We start from the raw sequence: 21,042 nt of genomic DNA on the forward strand, positions 1-21,042 counted from the left end.
GCACACAAACATAGGAAAATTTAGTAGCATAAGCACTATTTGCTGAAGCAGCTGCAGCAGAAAGTAAGCCGTCATAGCATGTCTTTCATATCCTGCAAATAAAATCACATCAAATATAGCCTACTTAGGTACAAGATGCCACAGTAACCGTGAAAAACTTATCTAATTGTGAAAAAATAAAAAAGCAGTAGCACCAAGAACTTTTAAAGCACAACTGAACGAGCACAAAACATTTCTTCACAATTGCTGCTTCTCCCATAGCAAGTAAGGAACATTTACAAAAGAAATCCCTCTGTCATAGCAACACACTTCTGGATTAATTCGTATAGGGTTACTGATGATGATGACTGATGACTGACAGTAGCGGCGCATCTGCTACACGCGGTATACAATGCGTATATCATTTCTTTTAAATTAAACCAAACTGTTGGAATTATTGGGTGGACTTTATTTGGGCTGTGGTTTTAGTAAGCCCGGATGTGATTAATTGGGCTAAACCCAATTACTTATCTCCTTACACCAGATGCTGCCACGTGCCCCCTCACTTGGATCTTGCTCTACAGCCATTGGATTTAGGGCTGTGTTTGTTATTGTGAGAAGTCTATGCGCTGTTCTCATTCACTCTCTAATCTCTCCCTTTCTCTACGATTGATTCAGTGTTCTCTCTCTTCTTCTCTGATGTGTTTCCGGCCATCTCTTGGTGATCTCTCATGGTTCTTTGAGTGATAGATCCTCTGTGAGTGCTGGAGTAAGGCAATCTCTTCGATTGCTTGGTTGCTGGGGAAGAACTAGGGTTTGTGAGACTCGGAGGTTTTGTGTGGAGATTTGTTCAGTGGAACTTGATCTGGTGTGAGGGGACTTTCTGGTGGAGGTATTGGTGGTCCGAGGGTTAACTCTATCCAATCCATCTGTGCTCCCTTGGGTCTTGTTCTGGTAGAATAGATCAGTGTTGTTGTGGCAGGTTCTGAACCAAGAATCTTTGATCTATTGTCGTTCTCGTTGTTCTTAGTTAGTAATTGTTGTTTTAGATCCGAGAGGATCCTTCTTGTTATTACTAATTTGTGTGTCAAGTGTGCAGGCTGAAGTAACTACAAGGAAGCTGAGTTAATAGCTTTCAAGACCTTATAATAGTTAGAACTTGATTCTTGTAATTGAAATTTGTATTACTTGTGTAAAATCAGCCGCGTGGGTGAGAGTTTGACTAAGCTCTCTTGTACAAGTGTATCGGTAATTAGTGAATCTAAACTAATCTGATCCCTACACAAACTTTGTTATTCCAACATATATCATTGTCATTGATTCTAATCATTGACAAATGAATACCCAAAATGTTAGTAAAACTTAAAACTGTCAAAAATCAACTAGATATATTTAGTCTTTAAACACTTCTTTTGATCACTTGTAACTTTAACCAATCTTTAATAACATCATTACTCTTGGGGATGAAATAGGTGACAATAACAACCAGTTGGGAATAATTTTAGGATTCCATTAAGCCACCATCATCGGCTTAGTTGAATTGAATATTGAATCAATCTTTTTAGATTGTTTTGATAAAGGCTATATATTTATATTTGGAATTTTTAGACAATATATATTTTTTCTATGTTATGATGTGATTGCGATGATAGAGGGCTTTTGCACAACTATGCACACAATAATATAAATTTTTTTATGATATTATACAATTAAAAAGGTGATTATTTAGTTTGGTTGGGAGTCTTTTCTCGAGTGTGGTTGTGTCCACCAATGTCCTCACCCAACCCCCATTATCTTCCCCGCCCTCTCTTCGTCGTCTCCAATCCTTATCGTTTACCATACTCGTCGTATTTGCAAGCCATTAGTGATGTTGTTGCCGCCATTATTGCCACTATAAGGCCATCCGCATCCATGTCTCTTATCCGTCTCTTAACGTTCTCATCTCTTCACTATTCATGGGCCCCATTGTACTTTTCACTCATCTCTTTACTAAGAGACAGCACCAGCATCCCTCCATCCCTTAACCATCTCATCCCTTAACTATTCATTCAATTTCATTTTTTATTTTTATTTCCAACAAATTTAATTAATAAAAACACACATCATTAAATAAAAGAGAATTACAATCTAAAATCCTAAAAAAAAAAAAAACACACACATAATTAAAATCCTAAAAAAATAAAATTACATAATTTAGATTACTCTAAATTAAATTATAAAAACTACTCCGCCTGCGAATCATCCCCCGAAAGCGGTGGCAGTGTCCTCAAGCTAGATGGAGCGGAATATCAATTTGTCTTGTCATATACTCAATTCCGGCAAGATGGGCTTCATATTGTGGAGGCGTCATATGGGAAGTGTCAGCCATCGTGGCGAGCAGGTACATGGACATTAGGGTGTTCGATCTCGAGCACGAGCCCGCCTGGGTTGATTCGCCTCGGCCCCCCCTCCCTCTAGCCGCCTTCGCTGCTTTGGTCTCTTGCGGCCGACGTCGTGAACCGAAGGAGCCCCCTTCATCGGTGGTTGTGCCCTCAACCTCTTGTAAGGTGTTGCCTGACCCGCCCTCACTAGACGAGTATTGGCAACTTGTCATGTGCATCGTGCGTTTCGAGTTCGACCTCATGCAAGACGGGACACCGCCAGCCCACCTATCAAAGTCTTTGACCGTCGACCAAACATCGATATGTTTGAAATTTTTCTTGTTGTCGTCTTTAAAGACTAGCAAAGCCGCTCTTAGAATGTCGGCTCCGCTTTGGTAATTCGTCGCTTCATTCATGTAGATCGCACAAAATTTTTGACATCCGTGTCGCATCGGTCAAAATGACTGCGGAGCATCTTCAAGTTGCGGCGGCAGGTCCCCTTCGGCTTTGTCTCGTTGTAAGCTTCGGTGACCTTTTCCCAAAAACAGAAACGGGTTTATTGATTCCTGACGATGGGATCGTACGAGACGCCGATCCAAGCGTTGTACAGAGTCATGGTCTCCTTGCGGGTGTATGTAGACCGGCCCAAGGTTTACTGAACCGGCGGTTAAAATCAAAACTGTAACCATCGGTTACGGTTTCGAACCGAAACTGTCAATTTTTGAACCGTGGTTCGGTTCAGGTTCAAAAAATTTCGAACCGAAACCATGCCGGAACCACCGGTTCCGAGTGGATTCATACCGGAATCGCGAAATCAAGCCGGAACCGCAAAAAACCGGCGGTTTGGAACCGTAAAAAGATGCCGGAAAACCGTCGGTTTGGAACCGAAGCCGAAACCGGCGGTTTTGGAACTGGAACCGCGAAACCCCTCGCAGTTCGATTCCGGTTCAACAATTTCCAAAATCGAAACCGGCGGTTCCGAACCGTAACCGCCGGTTCCTGAACCGTGGGCACCTCTAGTCCGTGTATGGATGACGGCCTAGATCATCCTCCTCCTTCTCCTCCTCTTCTTCCTCCTCTTCCTCCTCGGCATCGACAACGCGACTGGCGGAGCCTCCACTGCCTCGTTCTCCTTCTATCGGACGGTTTTCCGAAGTGTGTTCATCCGGAAAATTCTCCCTAATTTAGGATAATCCCTTCGTTTTCCCATACCTCGGAGGGCAGAGACACGATAGTATGCATCCACATCAACATGTGGTGTTTGCAGCGGCGGATCCAGGTGGGGTCGGCCGACCCCACCACCCTGCCCTGGAGTGCCGCCGGAAACTCCTTTCTTCGACGGCGTTCGCATCTCCGCCCCCACCTTATGCAGTGTGAGATGAGACTGCACAGAGAGAGAGAAAGAAAGAAAGTGGGGCGGAAGTAGTCCAGAATCTGGCTGCGGAATCATGGCAGAGGCGTTAGATGTCGAGGAGGCGGCACTCGGCAGAGGAATTTCGCCGGAGAGAGAAAAGAAATGGGTTTGGCAATATGGGTGAGGATTGAGACGGAATTTGTCATTATTGCTTTTTTTTCCAATACTCCATTTACCTAGGGACCTAGAATTAAATGACATAATTTGCTAAATTTAAAAGATTAGTGATCTTGAATTATGTAATCTAATTGTAAAATGGCCTTTGAATTCTCCTTTATTTATTATTAGTTCTCAGAATTACATTGAATGTGTATTCTCACCTAATATTTTAATTATTGTTACATGTATTTTTTATATATCACTAAATAAACACATACCTATATAAAGTAAATATTTCTTAATTTTTTCTAATTTCAGTTTTATAATTTAAAATTTCAACCTTATTATTTATATTCAAATTATTTTTTATTTTAAAAAATTTGGAATGTTACAAAAAAGTATACTCATTTCATCCCGCCATAAGCGACTCGTATATTCTATGGATGTCCCAAATAATATAAGTCTTTTTTTTGGAAAAATATAACATAATTATTCGTTTACTTTATCTTTTTGCTTCTTTGCTTGATCTCATCTTCTATTTTATTTTTTTTTACTTAATTCTTTAAACATCATTTTCTTAAATCTGTATTCAAAGGGTGCGACGAAGGGAGTATGTTGTTTTAAGAATATCCATACTCGCATAAACGATTGATATTAAAATATATTTTTTAAAAATAATTAATATAAATATTATTTAAATATTTATAATGTGATTCAACTCCACGATATTTCATTTCTGCATCTGCCATTGGGTGTTTGGTACGCCGTCGGCGTCGACGAGTCTTGGGTGCCCGGCGAGGAACCGGAACCGGTAGCACCCAAAACGTTGTACATGCCCTCCCAGTCGGCAAACGAGTTCAAGTCGAAGTTGCCGAAGTTTCCGTCACCGAACATTTTTACGGAAATTGGAGAGGAAAGAGAGATGATTTGAGAGAAGAATAGATATGTATTTGTGTGTAGAATGGAGAATGAAAGAGTATTTACGGAATAAAAAAAGAAAAAAAAATTACCGTTCAACTGTAATATTACTGTTTTTTAATGTTTAATTTTTTTTTCTGAAAATCGAATTTTTTAAAAAAAATTATTTATGACGTCATCGTGACGACGCCCACTCGTGGACCGGCGAGTGGGCGTCATGCCTAGCGCCAGCGCTTGCCAGCGTCTTCTTCCGCGCGAGACGCGCGACGAGACCGGGACGAGATGGAGTGTTGCATCACCGTCTCGATGCCGTCTCGTCTCGGATCGTCTCTCCGGGACGAGATGGAGACAGCATCGAGACGCAATGTGGATGGCCTAATAAAGCATATTCCATCCCCGATTTATGATCACACTAAATGCAAACAATTCATTCTACATCATGCAAGTGTGTATTAGCTAAAACTAGCTGACACACTAACTCGTGCTGTGTGACCGTGCATTAGTCCAACATGTTGTAAGTGTGTAAACATGCATTAGGCCAAAATTGGCCTAATGCACGCCTATTTGTTAAAAGGTAAAACTACAAGGGTGGATATTATTTGTATATTTTTATAGCAGTGCGTAATATTTGAATTTCTTATTCATTTTCCACACGAGATAACATGACACTACCAAAGCAATGCTTGTCAACGACTCCCTCTAATATTATCATTGTGAAATATCCACTCTAACAAACAAATTCAAAGTTATAGAAGAACCTTATTCATTGCTTATCTATAAAAAATCAAGATGGGAAGAAATTTATGAGTTATAGAAATGACACATGACCTAGTGAGGGAACACCTTGTAGCTGCGGCCCATCAAAATCCTGTAGTAAACCAAAACAAGATCAATGTTCTTGGCCATCACGAATAACATAATAGGCAACGAAGCAGCCACATATATCGGCGTTGCAGAGACCCTCAGCTTGTCCACCAGTATAAAACTATGCCCCGCGTAGAAGGAGACCAGCATCGCAGCTTTGGAAAGAATCAGACAAGTCAGCCCCACCAGCAGCTTTCTCGGCAGGTCTCGCTCGAAATCGCGCTCTTCAAATCTCGAAATCACGATGGAAAAGAAGGAGAAGAGGGTGGCGATGGACAGGCTCAGCGCAGCGAGCGAAGCAATGGAGTAAATCTTGAATGCCGGCTCGTCCTTGAGAATCGGGTAGCCGTAGGTTTGGTGGAAGCCGCCCGGGACCGTCCCTGACGTGGCGAATGCAACGGTGGCGATGAGAGCCGCAACCACCGTGCAAAACTCCGAGGTTTTTGTCAGCCATTCTTTTCCTGACTTGACTAGACTTGAATGTGTTCTTGTGAAGATCTGGCTCGGAGTCTCGCCCTCTGCATTTTGGTTGCGGCAAGTCTGCGGTGGAATTGATTTCGTCACATGCTGCATTGCAATATATAATGTCATCCGTTGTGTAGACTAGTTGTGTTGTTGTCACAGAATAGAGTAATTGTGTAATCGAGACAAACAAAAAACGTAAAGAGACACACAGACGACAGGCTAGGTCCAGTAAGGCAATTAAGGCCTAAAACAGAAACATAGCATAGCGGCATATAGCCAAATTTGTGTTGATACCTTAAACCATGTGATCTCCCATTGCATCTGCAAAGCAGCACCAGGAATGCTCCATGTCTGGTCATGTCTCAGGATCGCCGCGCTGTGAAGGACGCTGTTTCGTTGATAATCTAAGTCATGGAAGACATATTCGGGGAGCTTTCTCTGAATCAGATAATCAAAAACGGCGATTTGCCTGTTCTCCGCTGCTACCATCAGCACATTCTTGCCGTCCGAGTCTCGATCATTGATGGCCACCGGCACTGCGTTGAGTATCTGTTTCACCATTTCTAGGATTCCCATCTTAGCTGCTTCTAATAGTGGGGTGCCCTTCACTTCATCATCTGCAATAGGTGAGATAGTGAAGTGAAGTTTCAATATTAAATGTCCATAAAACTAAAAGATCCAGTTTAATTACCATCATTAATTATGGTCTGCTGCTGGTATATGTTGTAGGAGTAATTTTCTGCGGTTTGGGGCTCTTCAACATTGGGAGGTTGATTCGGAATATCACCGAATGCTTCTGGGAGATGGCTTGGGCGCTGGCCGTTGCTATCGTATTTGTAACTCGGTTCGAACTCAATCATTTTGTCCAACATCTGCATCACATGAGAGTGTCCAACTCTCATCTCTTGAACCTTTCTTATCGTTGACAATCCTGCACCAATGTGTTTTGTTTCAACTACCACTTACCAACTCCTATAAAATTACTAGTACCACTTACCAACTCCAAGAGATGAAAGGACCCTTGTGGCAAATTTGAGAATCGAAATGCAAGTAGTGGAATTGGAAGAATACGAATCATAATCTTTCCCTGAAACACCAAGTCCAAACACTTATATGTGAGATACAACAAGTTTCATCCAATTTTCTTGTAAATAAACTTTCAATGGAACTAATTCATACTTTGATCATTAGTAGAAGGGAGATTTTTTATCTTGGGTCTTGAACAAACACCTGGAGACAATGGTAAACAAACACATTGTTATTTTTCACATATCCAACAAATTTTATACTATTGTTCACAAATAGCACATGCACGGGTAGAGATTTCTCAAAGGAAAAATGTTTTTAATAAAAGAAGGTATGAAATTAATTTAATTTAAGCTATATAATGTAGAGAGAAGCCAAGTATGATGAATAGGGTTTCTTACAATGGTATATAATGGATTCATAGAATCTAAGCTGTGAACTGCTTTTGAACAAGTTAGGCTTTCTGGCCAAGACATGAAGAGGAGTTTCTCCATCAATATTAACATAATTGAGTAGATTCTTGTAGTGCCCCAATATAAAGTAAGCTAACCCTGCAGCAAGAATAATAGTACTACAAATCAAGCACCATCAAAATCTACAAGTATGTATATATATGTACATTGGCAATTGAAACTTAAACTAAAAATAATTATTTGTGTAAAGACTATATATATATATTAATATATAAGTCATATGGGTCTTTCCTCGTATCACCAATTGGTTTATGATAGAACCTCATTGTATCAGTGCAGGTCACCGACCATGTACCAAATTTAACTGAACCAGCTATATAACTGAAACTGAAAAAAATTACTGACCCAACAATATATCTGGATTTTAAATTTAGGCCAGATCGATAGAAAGTTGATCCTGGTCCAACCAATCAGAAATGGACCTTGAAGGGTTGAGCAATTGAAACTAAAACTAAAACTTAAAGTGTATAGTAACTATCTCAAAATATTCTTACTGAAGTATTCTCCAGAAATGGCAGAATGCAGGACCGTATTTCCATCTAAGTTCCTCCGACAGAGCGACTCATCAACCTTATCCTTGCCATGGTTGTAGATGCCATGGAGAGCGACAAACGTCTGAAGGTTGCCGTGCTGAGCTGAAATGAACAATGGAGTCTCACCGTTACTGTTGCGGATCTCGATGAGCTCCGGATCCTGTGAAGCTATTTGTATGCACATGGCCTCCCATCCAACTGCAGCGGCAAGATGGAGAAGGGTGTCACCTCTCAGATTAGGCAACCTCAGCAGCTCGGATACCTGTCCCCATTCCTTCATGAAGGAGAACATTTTCATGGTGCATCTTTCATGGGTGAGGTTGGGGCTGTTTGGATTGTAACTGGAGATGGCGATATGGAAAGCTGTGACCGTTGATTTGGAGAGCATAAGAATGTGAGCCCCTGGGTTTTCCTTGTATATCCTCATCACTTCTTCCCATTGCTGCTGCGTGGCGAGTTTATACAGATCATTGCGTAAGTTATCTTCATAACTCATTTCTTCCATCGCTCTAATTTGAAAGAGTTAACATAATTCAAGACTAACTTCTCATCGTGCAACGGAGGAAATACATATATATACATAGGGATGTATTAAGATGACAGCCCTTCTTAAAGTAACAACGTACCACGAATCTCGTGCACGTTATCCCGCAATATTAGGAGCGTATCCTGCAATATTCATTAGTAGGCAGGGTAGTTAAATTAGTGTTAATCAATAGGAGTATCCACGTTATTATTAATGTTTAATGATGGGTCTCTAGTGGTATAAATTGTAAATAAATTGATGTACTTTATATGAGTGTGGGAGAACTTTTCGTAAATGGAAATGAGATATTTTTATGGAATGGACGAAAAAGAAAAACATCCTTATTTTTATTTATTTTAGGACAGAGAGAGTATATTATTTCAGTATATCTCATTAGATGATGACATGAACTCCTAACAACAATGTACTAACATCTCCTCTCATAAAAATAGTGCACGTTAGATTGTGGGACGATTTTAATAAATACTACCTCCGTCCACAAAAGTTAGACAAGTTTGACCATTTTGGGCCGTTCACAAAAATTAAACTAATTCTAAAAATGGAAAGTTTAAACCAATACTAATCATACACATCATTCTAAATATAGACCCCGCAATCCACTAACATTATTTTCATCACATTTTCCATCACTTTTACTATACTAATTATGTACTCCTTACATTCCTTAGTAATAGATCCATTTTGCCATTTTGGTACGTTCTATAGTAATAGAGTCATTTCCCTTTTTAGTAAAAGTCAACACATTTTTACACACCTACTTTACTCTCTTACTTTTTTCTCTATTCATTTCTCTACCTTTCTCATTTTCCACTTTATTCTTTCTTTACTTAACTCACCTAACACAATTTTTCTTAATCTTCGTGCCGAAAAGTTTTGCCTCCATTATTATGGAATGGGGGGAGTATTAAAACCCTTGTTATTTACAACTTTGTTTATTTTTTGTATACGGAGTTAGTATTAGATAGAAATTATAGAATGTACAGTCGGTAGATAAATAGTCTCATTTTTTTAGGTAAAGTGAGTTGTGAGTAGAGGAACTCTGGATAAAATATGAAACCAATGTAGCATTGCTACAAATAAGTGTCCTATTTTGGAGAACATTGTCAAATGACAAAGTATGCAATATTTCATGGGAAGTGGACTAATTTTGGTAGATGGACAAAAATGATAAAAAAAAAAAGAAGGAACTATTTTCGGAACTGAAGGAAGATGTTGTATAAGCAATTAAAGCATGCATAGAATGACGTTCGAATTATGTTAGATTCTCTTACTTAGATTTCTCCTCCAGCAAGTAAATGTTTGTGCTTATACTTTTCCCAAAATGTGATTTTACTCAAGTTGTGTTTGCGCTCTTTTTATCAAAAAAAAAAAAAAAAAAAAAAGGAACTGTAATGCAAGTAAAGAATATACTTACATGAGTTTTGTCATGACTGCTTAGCAAGCTCAATTTATCGTAAGTAAATTAAAATTTAAGTAGGAGTGTCAAAACGGATAGCATATTTTTTGCTATTTTTTTCATATTATTTTTTTCATATTATTTTTCATATTTTTTTGCTATTTTTTTCACAAAGAATATTACTATGAACAATGCTATTTTTTTCATATTATTTGTTGCTATTCAGATTACAGATTCAGATTATTCAAAGAATTTAATTAATTGATTAATCAGCTCCAACATTAATCAAAACAATCCAGTCCATCTTATCTCATTTGTTTTTCTTCTTGTCAGCCCATAAAGAAAATAACTCCCAGCCCAAAACAGTATTAAAAATGCAGCCCAATATATCCCTTTTTCTTAAAACAAATATCAGCCCAACAAAAATCAAGCAATCTATATCATCATCTAACTGTAGTAGGACCTTTGAGAACTCAATACCAAAATATAAAAACTAATCCCTCTGTTTCATAGTAACAGAGTCATTTTGCTATTTTGGTACGTTCCATGGTAGTAGAGACATTTCCTTTTTTAGTAAAAGTCAACACATTTCCTCCTTTACTCTCTCTTATTTTATCCTCTCTATGTCTCTCTACCTTCTTCATTTCCTACTTTATTCTCCATTTACTTAACTCACCTAATACAATTTTTTCTTAATCTCCGTACCGAAAAGAAATACTTCCACTACTATGGAACGGGGGGAGTACCAAGCAAGACAACACAAGCCAGAGCCCCCATAAACCACCACCTATAAGAAAATTTCAGCGTTTCCCCTCCCAGAGAAGAATGTGAACTAACTAGCACACAAACATAGGAAAATTTAGTACCATAAGCACTATTTGCTGAAGCGGCTGCAGCAGAAAGTAAGCCATCATAGCATGTTTTTCATATCCTGCAAATAAAATCACATCAAATATAGCCTACTTAGGTACAAGATGCCACAGTAACGGTGACAAACTACTCTAATTGTGGAAAAATCTAAAAGCAGTAGCACCAAGAACTTTTAAAGCACGACTGAACGAGCACAAAACATTTCTTCACAATCGCTGCTTCACTCATAGCAAGTAAGGAACATTTACAAAAGAAATCCCTCTATCATAGCAACACACTTCTGGATTAATTCGTATAGGGTTACTGATGACTGATGAAGCAGTAGCGGCGCGTCTGCTACACGCGGTATACAATGCGTATATCTTTTCTTTTAAATTAAACCAAAATTTGTTATTACAACATATAGAATTGATTTTAATCATTGTCAAATGAATACCCAAAATGTTAGTAAACCTTAAAACTGTCAAAAATCAACTAGATATATTTAGTCTTTAAACACTTCTTTTGATCACTTGTAACTTTAACCATTCCTTAATAACATCATTACTCTCGGGGGTGAAATAGGTGACAATATGATTGTGATGATAGAAGCTTTTGCACAACTATTCACAAAAAAATATAAATTTTTTTATGATATTATACAATTAAAAAAGTGATTATTTAGTCTGGTTGGGAGTCTTTTCTCGAGTGTAGTTGTGTCCGCCAATGTCCTCACCCAACCCCGTACCCCCATTATCTTCCCCGCCCTCTTTTCATCGTCTGCAATCCTTATCGTTTACCATACTCGTCGTATCTGCAAGCCATTCCCGTTTTTGTGCGCTGCCACTCGTGATGTTTTTGCGCCATTATCGCCACTATAATAAAGCATATTCCATCCCCGATTTATGATCACACGAAATGCAAACAATACATTCTACATCATGCAAGTGTGTATTAGCTAAAACTAGCCTTATGCACTGACACACTAACTGTGCTGTGTGAACGTGCATTAGGCCAACATGTCGTAAGTGTGTAAACATGCATAATTGGCCTAATGCACGCCTACATGTTAAGAGGTAAAACTACAATATTTGTATATTTTTATAGTAGTGAGTAACATTTGTTTTTCTTATTCCTTTTCCACACAAGAGATAACATGACATTACCAAATCAATGCTTGTCAACGACTCCCTCCATTCACTATTAAATGTCCCATAATATTATCATTCTAAAATATCCACTCTAATAAACAAATTCAATTCATTGCTTATCTATAAAAAGAAAAAGTAAAGGAATCACTTAATCAAATCAAGATTGGAAGAAATGATAGATGAGCTAGTGAGGGAACACCTTGTAGCTGCGGCCCAGCAAAATCCTGAAGTAAACCAAAACAAGATCAATGTTGTTGGCCATCACGAATAACAAAATGGGTAACGAAGCAATTACATATATCGTCGTTGCAGAGATCCTCAACTTGTCTACCAGCATAAAACTATGCCCCGCGTAGAAGGAGACCAGCATCGCAACTTTGGAAAGAATCAGAAAAGTCAGCCCCATCTGCAGCTTTCTCGGCAGGTCTCGCTCGAAATCGCGCTCTTCAAATCTCGAAATCATGATGGAGAAGAAGGAGGCGAGGGTGGCGATGGACAGGCTCAGCGCAGCCAGCGAAGCAATGGAGTAAATCTTGAATGCTTGCTGATCCTTGAGAATCGGGTAGCCGTCGGTTTGGTGGAAGCCGCCTGGGACCGTCCCTGACGTGGCAAATGCAACGGTGGCAATGAGAGCCGCAACTGCCGCGCAAAACTCTGAGGTTTTTGTCAGCCATTCTTTTCCTGACTTGACTAGACTTGAATGTGTTTTTGTGAAGATCTGGCTCGGAGTCTTCCCCTCTGCATTTTGGTTATTGCAAGTTTGCTGTGGAACTGATTTCGTCACATGCTGGATTACAAAAAAAAATGTCATCCGCTGAGTAGACTAGTCGTGTTGTTGTGACAGAATAGAGTAATAGTGTAATCGAGACAAACAGAACACGTAAAGAGACACAGATGCGTCCTACTTCTATATAAATAGGCACACAGATGACAGGCTAGGCCTAATAAGACAATTAAGGCCTAAAACAGAAATATAGCATTGGGGCAAACAACATATATATTCAAGGCTAAACAAGATAACATATAGCCAAATATGTGTTGATACCTTAAACCATGTGATCTCCCATTGCATCTGCAAAGCAGCACCGGGAATGCTCCACGTCTGATTAGGTCTCAGGATTGCCGCGCTGTGAAGGACGCTGTTTCCTTGATAATCTAAGGCATGGAAGAAAAATCCGGGGAGCTTTATCTCATGAATCAGAAAATCAAAAACGGCGATTTGCCTGTTCTCCGCTGCTACCATCAGCACATTCTTGCCGTCCGAGTCTCGATCATTGATGGCCACCGGCACTTCTTTGAGTATCTGTTTCACCATTTCTAGGATTCCCATCTTAGCTGCTTCTAATAGTGGGGTGCCCTTCACTTCATCATCTGCAATAGGTGAGATATTTAGTGAAGTGAAGTTTCAATATTAAATGGCTTTTAATTTCTCTCATGTAGAGATAAATCCATAGAACTAAAAGATCTAGTTAATTACCACCATTAATGGTCTGCTGCTGATCTATGTTGTAGGAGTAATTTTCTGTGGTTTGGGGCTCTTCAACATTGGGAGGGCGATTTGGAATATCACCGGATGCTTCTGGGAAAGAGATGGGGCGCTGGCCGTTGCTATCGTATTTGTAACTCGGTTCGAACTCAATCATTTTCTCCATCATCCGCATCACATGTGAGTGTCCAACTCTCATCTTATGAACCCTTCTTATCGTTGACAATCCTGCACCAATGTGTTTTGTTTCAACTACCACGTACCAACTCCAAGAGATGAAAGGACCCTTTTGGAAATTTGAGAATCGAAATGCAAGTAGTGTAATTATTGGGAGGATACAAATTTAAGTTATATTTACCTAAAAAACTTTCATATCCTCGAACTCCATGATCCATATACGGTGGATCTGGATCTTCTGGATCAGTTAAAGCACTTTTTTCTTTCCTGGATCTTAAACAGCCAGCTGGAAATACCAAATGAAAAGTAGTAGTACTCATTGCTATTCGTCATCTCGTCGGTCTAGATACGTAATCAATAGAAAACTACACCTTCAACGTGCAAATTGTTTACGTATCTAGATCGTCCAACATTATATTATCTTGGGATGATAAAGATTTAAATCACGAAGTTTGGTCAAATTTCGTGATTTAAATGGTTATCATCCCTATTATTAATTTGCTCGAGAAAAACTTAAAACCTGTATATATTGATGATCATCACCTTTATAGCTCTTGTGGAAATTATATAATATAGAGACAAGCCAAGTATGATGAATAGGATTTCTTACAGCAGTATATAATTGATTCATAGAATCTAAGCTGTGAACTGCTTTTGAACAAGTTAGGCTTTCTGGCCAAGATATGAAGAGGAGTTTCTCCATCAACATTAACATAATTGAGTAGATTCTTGTAGTGCTCCAATATAAAGTATGCTAATTCTGCAACAACAATAATGCAAATCAAGCACCATCAAAATCTACATGCATATATATGTACATTGTCAATTGAAACTTAAACCAAAAATAATTATTTGTGTAAAGACTATATATATATATATATATATATATATGGAGGTGCACTAGGGTGACACTATAGATAGGATAACACCATACCACCAATATAGTCCGTTAGATCTCATCTATGGACGCCTAGGATTAAGTTTCGTGAAAAAACACGGGTTTGCAGTCTACTGTATTAGATATTGCAGTCGTGGTAAACTACAATATTGTTGTGGTAAGACTACAATATTCAATGAACAGCACTGCAATCTGGTAACATAAAATTAGAAATTTCCTATTTTACCCCTCCGTGTTTTTACACGTGGCAGCATGACAAGCACACGATTTTCAGATCCAATGGCCTAAAATGGTGGTATGGTGTTACAATAAAGAGGGTTGTCATCTTAATACATCCCTATATATATGTCCTATGGGTCTTTATTCGTATGACCAATTGGTTGGCGATAGAACCTCATTGTATCAGACCGGGTCACCAAATTTAACTGAACCAGCTATATATATCTGAAATTGAAAAAAATTACTGCCCAGACAATATATCTGGATTTTAAATTTAGGCCAGTTCGATAGAAAGTTGATCCTGGTCCAACCAATCAGAAATGGTCCGGATGATGTTAGCAATTGAAACTAAAACTAAAACCACAACTTAAAATGTACTAGTAACTATCCCAAAATATTCTTACCGAAGAATTCTCCAGAAATGGCAGAATGCAGGACGGTATTTCCATCTTTCCTCCGACAGAGCGACTCATCACCCTTATCCTTGCCATGGTTGTAGATGTCATGGAGAGCGACAAACGTTTTAAGGCTGCCGTGATGAGCTGAAATGAACAAAGGAGTCTCACCATTGCTGTTGCGGATCTCGATGAGCCTTGGATCCTCTGAAGCTATTTGTCTGCAGATGGCCTCCCATCCAACTGCGGCTGCAAGGTGGAGAGGGGTGTCTCCTCTCAGATCAGGCATCCTCAGCAGCTCGGATGCTGATCCGCATTCCCTCATGAAGGAGAGCATTTCCATGGTGGATCTTCGATGGGTGGGGTTGGGGCTGTTTGGATTGTAACTGGAGATGGCTGCACGGAAAGGTGTGACCATGGATCTGGTGAGAATAAGAGTGTGAGCCCATGGGTTTTATCTTGTATTTCTCCACCACTTCTTCCCATTTCTCATGCGTGGTCAGTTTATTAAGATCATCGCGTAAGATAGCTGCAGCAAGCATCGCTCTAATTCAAGGCTAACTTCTCATCATGTTACAGGACATAGTACAGTACATAATATATAATGGAGACAACTCTAACAAAAGTAGATAATACTATAAGGGATGTATTCAAATGACAACCCTTCTTAAAGTGACAACGTACCACGAATCTCATGTTGCCACGTGGCACGTCATCCTGCAATATTCATTAGTAGGCATTTTAGATGGATTTCTACAAATTGCATGATAGTAATAGGTGGATAGTAGGATAGTTAAAATAATGTTACTCCCTTCGTCCCACAAAGATTGTCTCACTTTGACCGGACACGTATTTTAAGAAATGTAATATAAAGTGAGTTGAAATGTAATATGGGTCCTATTTTTATATATTAGTTTTATAATAAAATGTGAGTAGGAATGAGTTAATGGAATATGGGGTCCACTACCAAAAATGGTACAAAGTGAAATGGGACAAACTTTGTGGGACGGAGGGAGTATAATGTTAGTGGATAGAAGGATCCACATTATTATAAATGTTTAATGGTGGGTTGTAAATAAATTGATGTACATGTATAATGAGTTTGGGAGAACTTTCCATAAATAAAAATGAGATATTTTTATGGAGCGGATGAAAAAAGAAAATTTTATTTATTTTTATGGAACAGAAAGAGTATATTATTTTCAGTATATCTCACTAGATGATGACATGAACTACTAACAACAATGAACTAATATCTCCTCTCATAAAAATAGTGCACGTTAGATTGTGGGACGATTGTAATAAATATTACCTCCATCCACAAACAATAGACAAGTTTTACCATTTTAGGTCATCCACAAAAATTAAACTAATTCTAAAAATGGAAAGTTTTAAACCAATCATACATATCATTCTAAATATAGGCCCCACAATCCACTAACACTACTTCCACTATGTTTTTCATTTCTTTTATTTTACCAGTTATGCATTAAAACTCATGCTATTTACAACTTTGTCTATTTTTGTGGATGGAGATAGTATTAGATACTACTCCTACTAGAAATTATAGTATGTATAGTTAGTAGAGAAATAGTCTCATATTTTATTAGGTAATAAAGTGAGTTGTGAGTAGAGGAAGTCTGGATAAAAGATATGAAACCAGTGTAGCAAACAAATAAGTGTCCCAATTAGGAGAACATTGTCAAATGACAAATACCCAATACTCAATTAATTTACCCTAATGGGGACAGTCTAATCAACTCTCGATGTGGAACATTTTATTACTATGAATAATGCTTTTTTTTCATATTATTTGTTGCTGTTCAGATTACAGATTCAGATTATTCAAAGAATTTAATTAATTGATTAATCAGCTCCAACATTAATCCAAACAATCCAGTCCATCTTATCTCATTTGTTTTTCTTCTTGTCAGCCCATAAAGAAAATAACTCCCAGCCCAAAACAATATTAAAAATGCAGCCCAATATATCCCTTTTTCTTAAAACAAAAATCAGCCCAACACGTTTCTCCATCCTTTCTAATTGACTCCATTCCACCTTGTAGATCGAATAACAATAAAATTTTATCCAAAAATTATCGGAAATTTGAGAAAATTGCTTTATTTATATTTTTACGATCAATTGTTAATTATAAAATAAGGAATCCAATTTACCTAAAAACTTAATTTTGGACACTCTATTGAAAAACTAAATTTACTACAAGGACCTTATATTTTGAGTACATTAGTGAGATGAAAACTATTATTGCGAAGATTCCGATTTAATTAATTGCACAAAGATTCAGTACCTTAATTTCTGGTTTCCATTTCCCTATTAGCTGATTGTGTTCGTGCTTTGCTGATTAATTGAAACGGATTTGTAGCCAAATTCTCTCATTTCAAACCATGTAGATTTTCCCTGCATGTTTCTTGAAGTTTCCGCCTCTGTTTCAAGGGGGTTTTATGCATAACCCTATTGATCAGTGTTTGTGATTCAAAATTCTTGCTTTTCTTTCATTTCTTTGAAAAATTGAGATGCCCTTTTGTTTATATTAAAAATGGGCCACTCACCCCTTAAAAGGGATCATAAGGGGGAGGGTTATCCACACTTATATAGAGAAGCTAGGATCATCACCAAGTCGATGTGGGACAAGGATTTGGAGAATTTAACACGCCCCCTCACGTGAAATGACACATCGGACTTCCATCACGTGGGTAGGCAAGAGAAGAGATAAAGAGATAAACCATCATCAACTTGGGCCCTGCTCTGATACCATATTAGAAATGGGCCACTCACCCCTTAAAAGGCTTCATAAGGGGGAGGGTTATCCACACTTATATAGAGAAGCTAGGATCATCACCAAGCCGATGTGGGACAATGATTTGAAGAATTTAACACGCCCCCTCACGTGTGGGCCGGAATAACACATCGGACTTCCATCACGTGGGTAGACTATGAAATAATAAAACCATAAATCTCCATATCAGAGGAGCTAAAGAGAAAAATTGTATTGTATAATAATCTAAGAAGAAGGAATACAGTAGCTAATTTATACTCTTAAGTCTATAGAAGTGTTACTGTGAACTTGCATGTAGGCAATTATTTCACAACTAAGTATCTAACTCTTTCCTTATTTGTCATATCTAGAAGCTTCTCTTGTTTGTCACCTATCCTTGCTCTCCACGTACACCCAATTTGCAAGTCATATTTCAACACCCTCTTCAAGATGGACAGTATAAACTTTTGAAATCCATCTTGCTCAAAATCTCATGAAAAGCTGTTACTCCCAAGAGTTTGGTAAAAATATCTGCCAATTGAAAAGTATTCCGAATGTGCATTGGTTTTATTACTCCTTCCAAGTACTTCTCTCTCACATATGACAATCCAATTCAATGTGTTTGGTTCTTTCATGGAAGACTGGATTGGAACAGATATGCACCGCTGCTTGGCTGTCACAATAAAGAGGAACAGCTTTGTTTGCTTTAATACCAAAATCTTCAAGTAATGCCAATGCCCAAACAACTTCACAACTTGCTTGAGCCATTGCTCTATACTCTGCCGCTGCAGAAGATCTGGAAATTGTAGCTTGTTTCTTTGCTCTCCATGATATTAAGGATGTTCCCAAGAAGAGACAGAATCCAGTCATTGACTTTCTTGTGTCTGGACAAGCTGCCCAGTCAGCATCAGAGAAGATACTTAAGGTTGATTCTGCTTCCTTGGAATAATGAAGCCCATGACCTGGTGTACCTTTGATGTACCTTAGTATTTTCTCAGCAGCTAACCAGTGCTCTTCACATGGTTTAGACACATATTGACTGAGCTTATGAACAGCAAATGTGATGTTTGGTCTAGTGATACAAAGATACAGCAATCTTCCTATTAATCTTCTGTATTTTGATGGTTCTGTCATGGACTCTCCTGCTTCTTGTCCCAATTGTTTAGCAGGGTCCATAGGAACTGACGAAGGCTTGCATCCTAAAAGACCAGCATCCCTTAACAAGTCCATGGCATATTTTCTTTGTGATATCAAAATTCCAGTCTCACTTCTGGCAATTTCCAAACCAAGGAAATATTTTGGTTCACCCAAATCTTTGAATTTAAAATGGTCAGAGAGGAAACTTTTGAACTCATCTATCTTGCTTTTGTTGTTGGTGGCTATCATGATATCATCAACATAGACTACCATGCCAAAGTATTCAGAACAATCATGCTTGAAAAAGTAGGAGTGATCCGAGGCTGACTGTTGAAGTCCAAACCCGCTTAAAACATCAGAGAGTTTGATATACCATTGCCTTGAAGCCTGCTTTAAACCATATAGTGACTTTTTCAATCTACAAACCAGTATTGAGTTTGGTTGATCAGCCCCCTCAACAGACAGCCCAGGAGGTAGTGTCATGTAGATTTCTTCCTCGAGATCTCCATATAGAAAAGCATTGTTGATATCAAGATGACAAAGTTCCCAGCCATTTATTGAAGCCAAAGCCAACATGAATTTGATTGTTGCTAGCTTAGCCACTGGAGAAAAAGTATCTAGATAATCTATGCCTTCTTGTTGAGTGTAGCCTTTAGCAACAAGCCTTGCTTTGTATCTCTCCACTGCTCCATCAGCATGAAATTTTATTCTGAATACCCACTTGCAGTCAATGGGGTGTTTCCCTTCAGGAAGAATAGTGATGTACCATGTGTCAGTGTTAATTAGAGCTGCCATCTTGGATAGCATTTTGCCAATCTGGATATTTTGCAGCTTGTGAGTAGGTAGAGGGTTCAAAGACTGCAGTCATGAGAACTACAAATCGAAGGTATGATGGAGATAGCTTTGATAAGGTGAAGTAAGAGGATATGGGATATTTTTGAACCTGAGGTGACAGAATTGCAAATATAATCTGTCAGATGAGATGGTGGATTGACAGTTCTGCCAGTTCTGGTGGTAGTGGTAGGAATCGAGGTGTTATTTTCTGAAGCCGAGACAAGATCTGGAGAGATAATAGGTAAGGGAGGAGATATATCAGAAGATGATTTTAGAGGGAGGTCAGGAGGAGATAGAATTTCAGTTTGTGTTGGAGGTATGGGAACAATTGAAGGTTTGAGGTGAGAAAAAGGGAAAATAGTTTCATGGAAAACAACATCTCTTGAAATGATTTCCTGCATTGTGTCAATATTGAGAACTTTATACCCTTTATATCCAGTTGGATATCCAATAAAGACACACTTTTGAAAGAGAAGGCATAGGAATCAATGCCAGAATGGTGGATCTGATCTGTGAGAAGCTTGGATTTAAACCAATCAGAAATTGCATTGTACACTCATTCTCTTGATGAGAATGCCATCTCCTTGCACTGTCACATCGACATGTGTTGCAAGTGCACCAAGCAATTGGCTGAGAATGACGGTATTCATCCCAAAGAACTCTCAGATCTGTAAAATAAGAATTGACATCAGATTGACCTTGAGATAGATGCATAATCTGCTGGCGAAGTTGATATGTATGAGCCGAATCTGACTGAGAAAAGCGATCACGAAGATCAGCCCAGAGCTCAAAAGCATCATCCAAAAACATAACACTAGAATGGATCTGAGGAGAGATAGAGTTGCGCAGCCATGAAGCCTCTTGTTGCTTTGCGATCCCTCCCCTTTACATCGAAATTTCGGGGTTTTTTTTGGGTTTAATTTGCCATGCCCTTGTGATGGAACATCAAAGTTCATAGTAAAAGTCCGTTAAAAAAGTTGTTAGTTGATTTCCCCCTTTTAGAAAATTTTGATGCTATTTCCCCAGGTAAATTCCCTTTAGCAATT

General features: G+C 38.6%; 2 protein-coding genes across 4 annotated transcripts; both read right to left on the reverse strand.

Moving 5' to 3' along the window:
* Nucleotides 1-5,456: 5,456 nt before the first annotated feature.
* LOC125224472 (ankyrin repeat-containing protein ITN1-like) lies at nt 5,457-8,653 on the reverse strand. The gene is made up of 7 exons (XM_048127876.1): nt 8,093-8,653; nt 7,527-7,676; nt 7,279-7,329; nt 7,097-7,186; nt 6,791-7,030; nt 6,394-6,716; nt 5,457-6,201 (listed from the first exon to the last, which is right to left on the reverse strand). The coding sequence occupies exons 1-7, from the start codon at nt 8,634-8,636 to the stop codon at nt 5,599-5,601; spliced, it is 2,001 nt and encodes a 666-aa protein (XP_047983833.1). The 5' UTR covers nt 8,637-8,653; the 3' UTR covers nt 5,457-5,598.
* A 2,263-nt stretch (nt 8,654-10,916) lies between these two features.
* Nucleotides 10,917-15,799, reverse strand: LOC125224553 (protein ACCELERATED CELL DEATH 6-like). 3 transcript variants are annotated; one of them, XM_048127973.1, is made up of 7 exons: nt 15,259-15,799; nt 14,348-14,497; nt 13,919-14,023; nt 13,555-13,788; nt 13,120-13,445; nt 12,274-12,861; nt 10,917-11,005 (listed from the first exon to the last, which is right to left on the reverse strand). In XM_048127973.1, the coding sequence occupies exons 1-7, from the start codon at nt 15,665-15,667 to the stop codon at nt 10,985-10,987; spliced, it is 1,833 nt and encodes a 610-aa protein (XP_047983930.1). In that variant the 5' UTR covers nt 15,668-15,799; the 3' UTR covers nt 10,917-10,984. The 3 variants fall into 3 exon arrangements, with proteins under 3 accessions (XP_047983930.1, XP_047983929.1, XP_047983931.1); XM_048127972.1 differs by having other exon boundaries at nt 13,552-13,788; XM_048127974.1 differs by lacking the exon at nt 10,917-11,005 and having other exon boundaries at nt 12,120-12,298; nt 12,370-12,861; nt 13,552-13,788.
* Nucleotides 15,800-21,042: the final 5,243 nt, after the last annotated feature.

This window comes from Salvia hispanica, chromosome 4 (genome assembly GCF_023119035.1).
Source record: "Salvia hispanica cultivar TCC Black 2014 chromosome 4, UniMelb_Shisp_WGS_1.0, whole genome shotgun sequence".
Classification (NCBI taxonomy): domain Eukaryota; kingdom Viridiplantae; phylum Streptophyta; class Magnoliopsida; order Lamiales; family Lamiaceae; genus Salvia; species Salvia hispanica.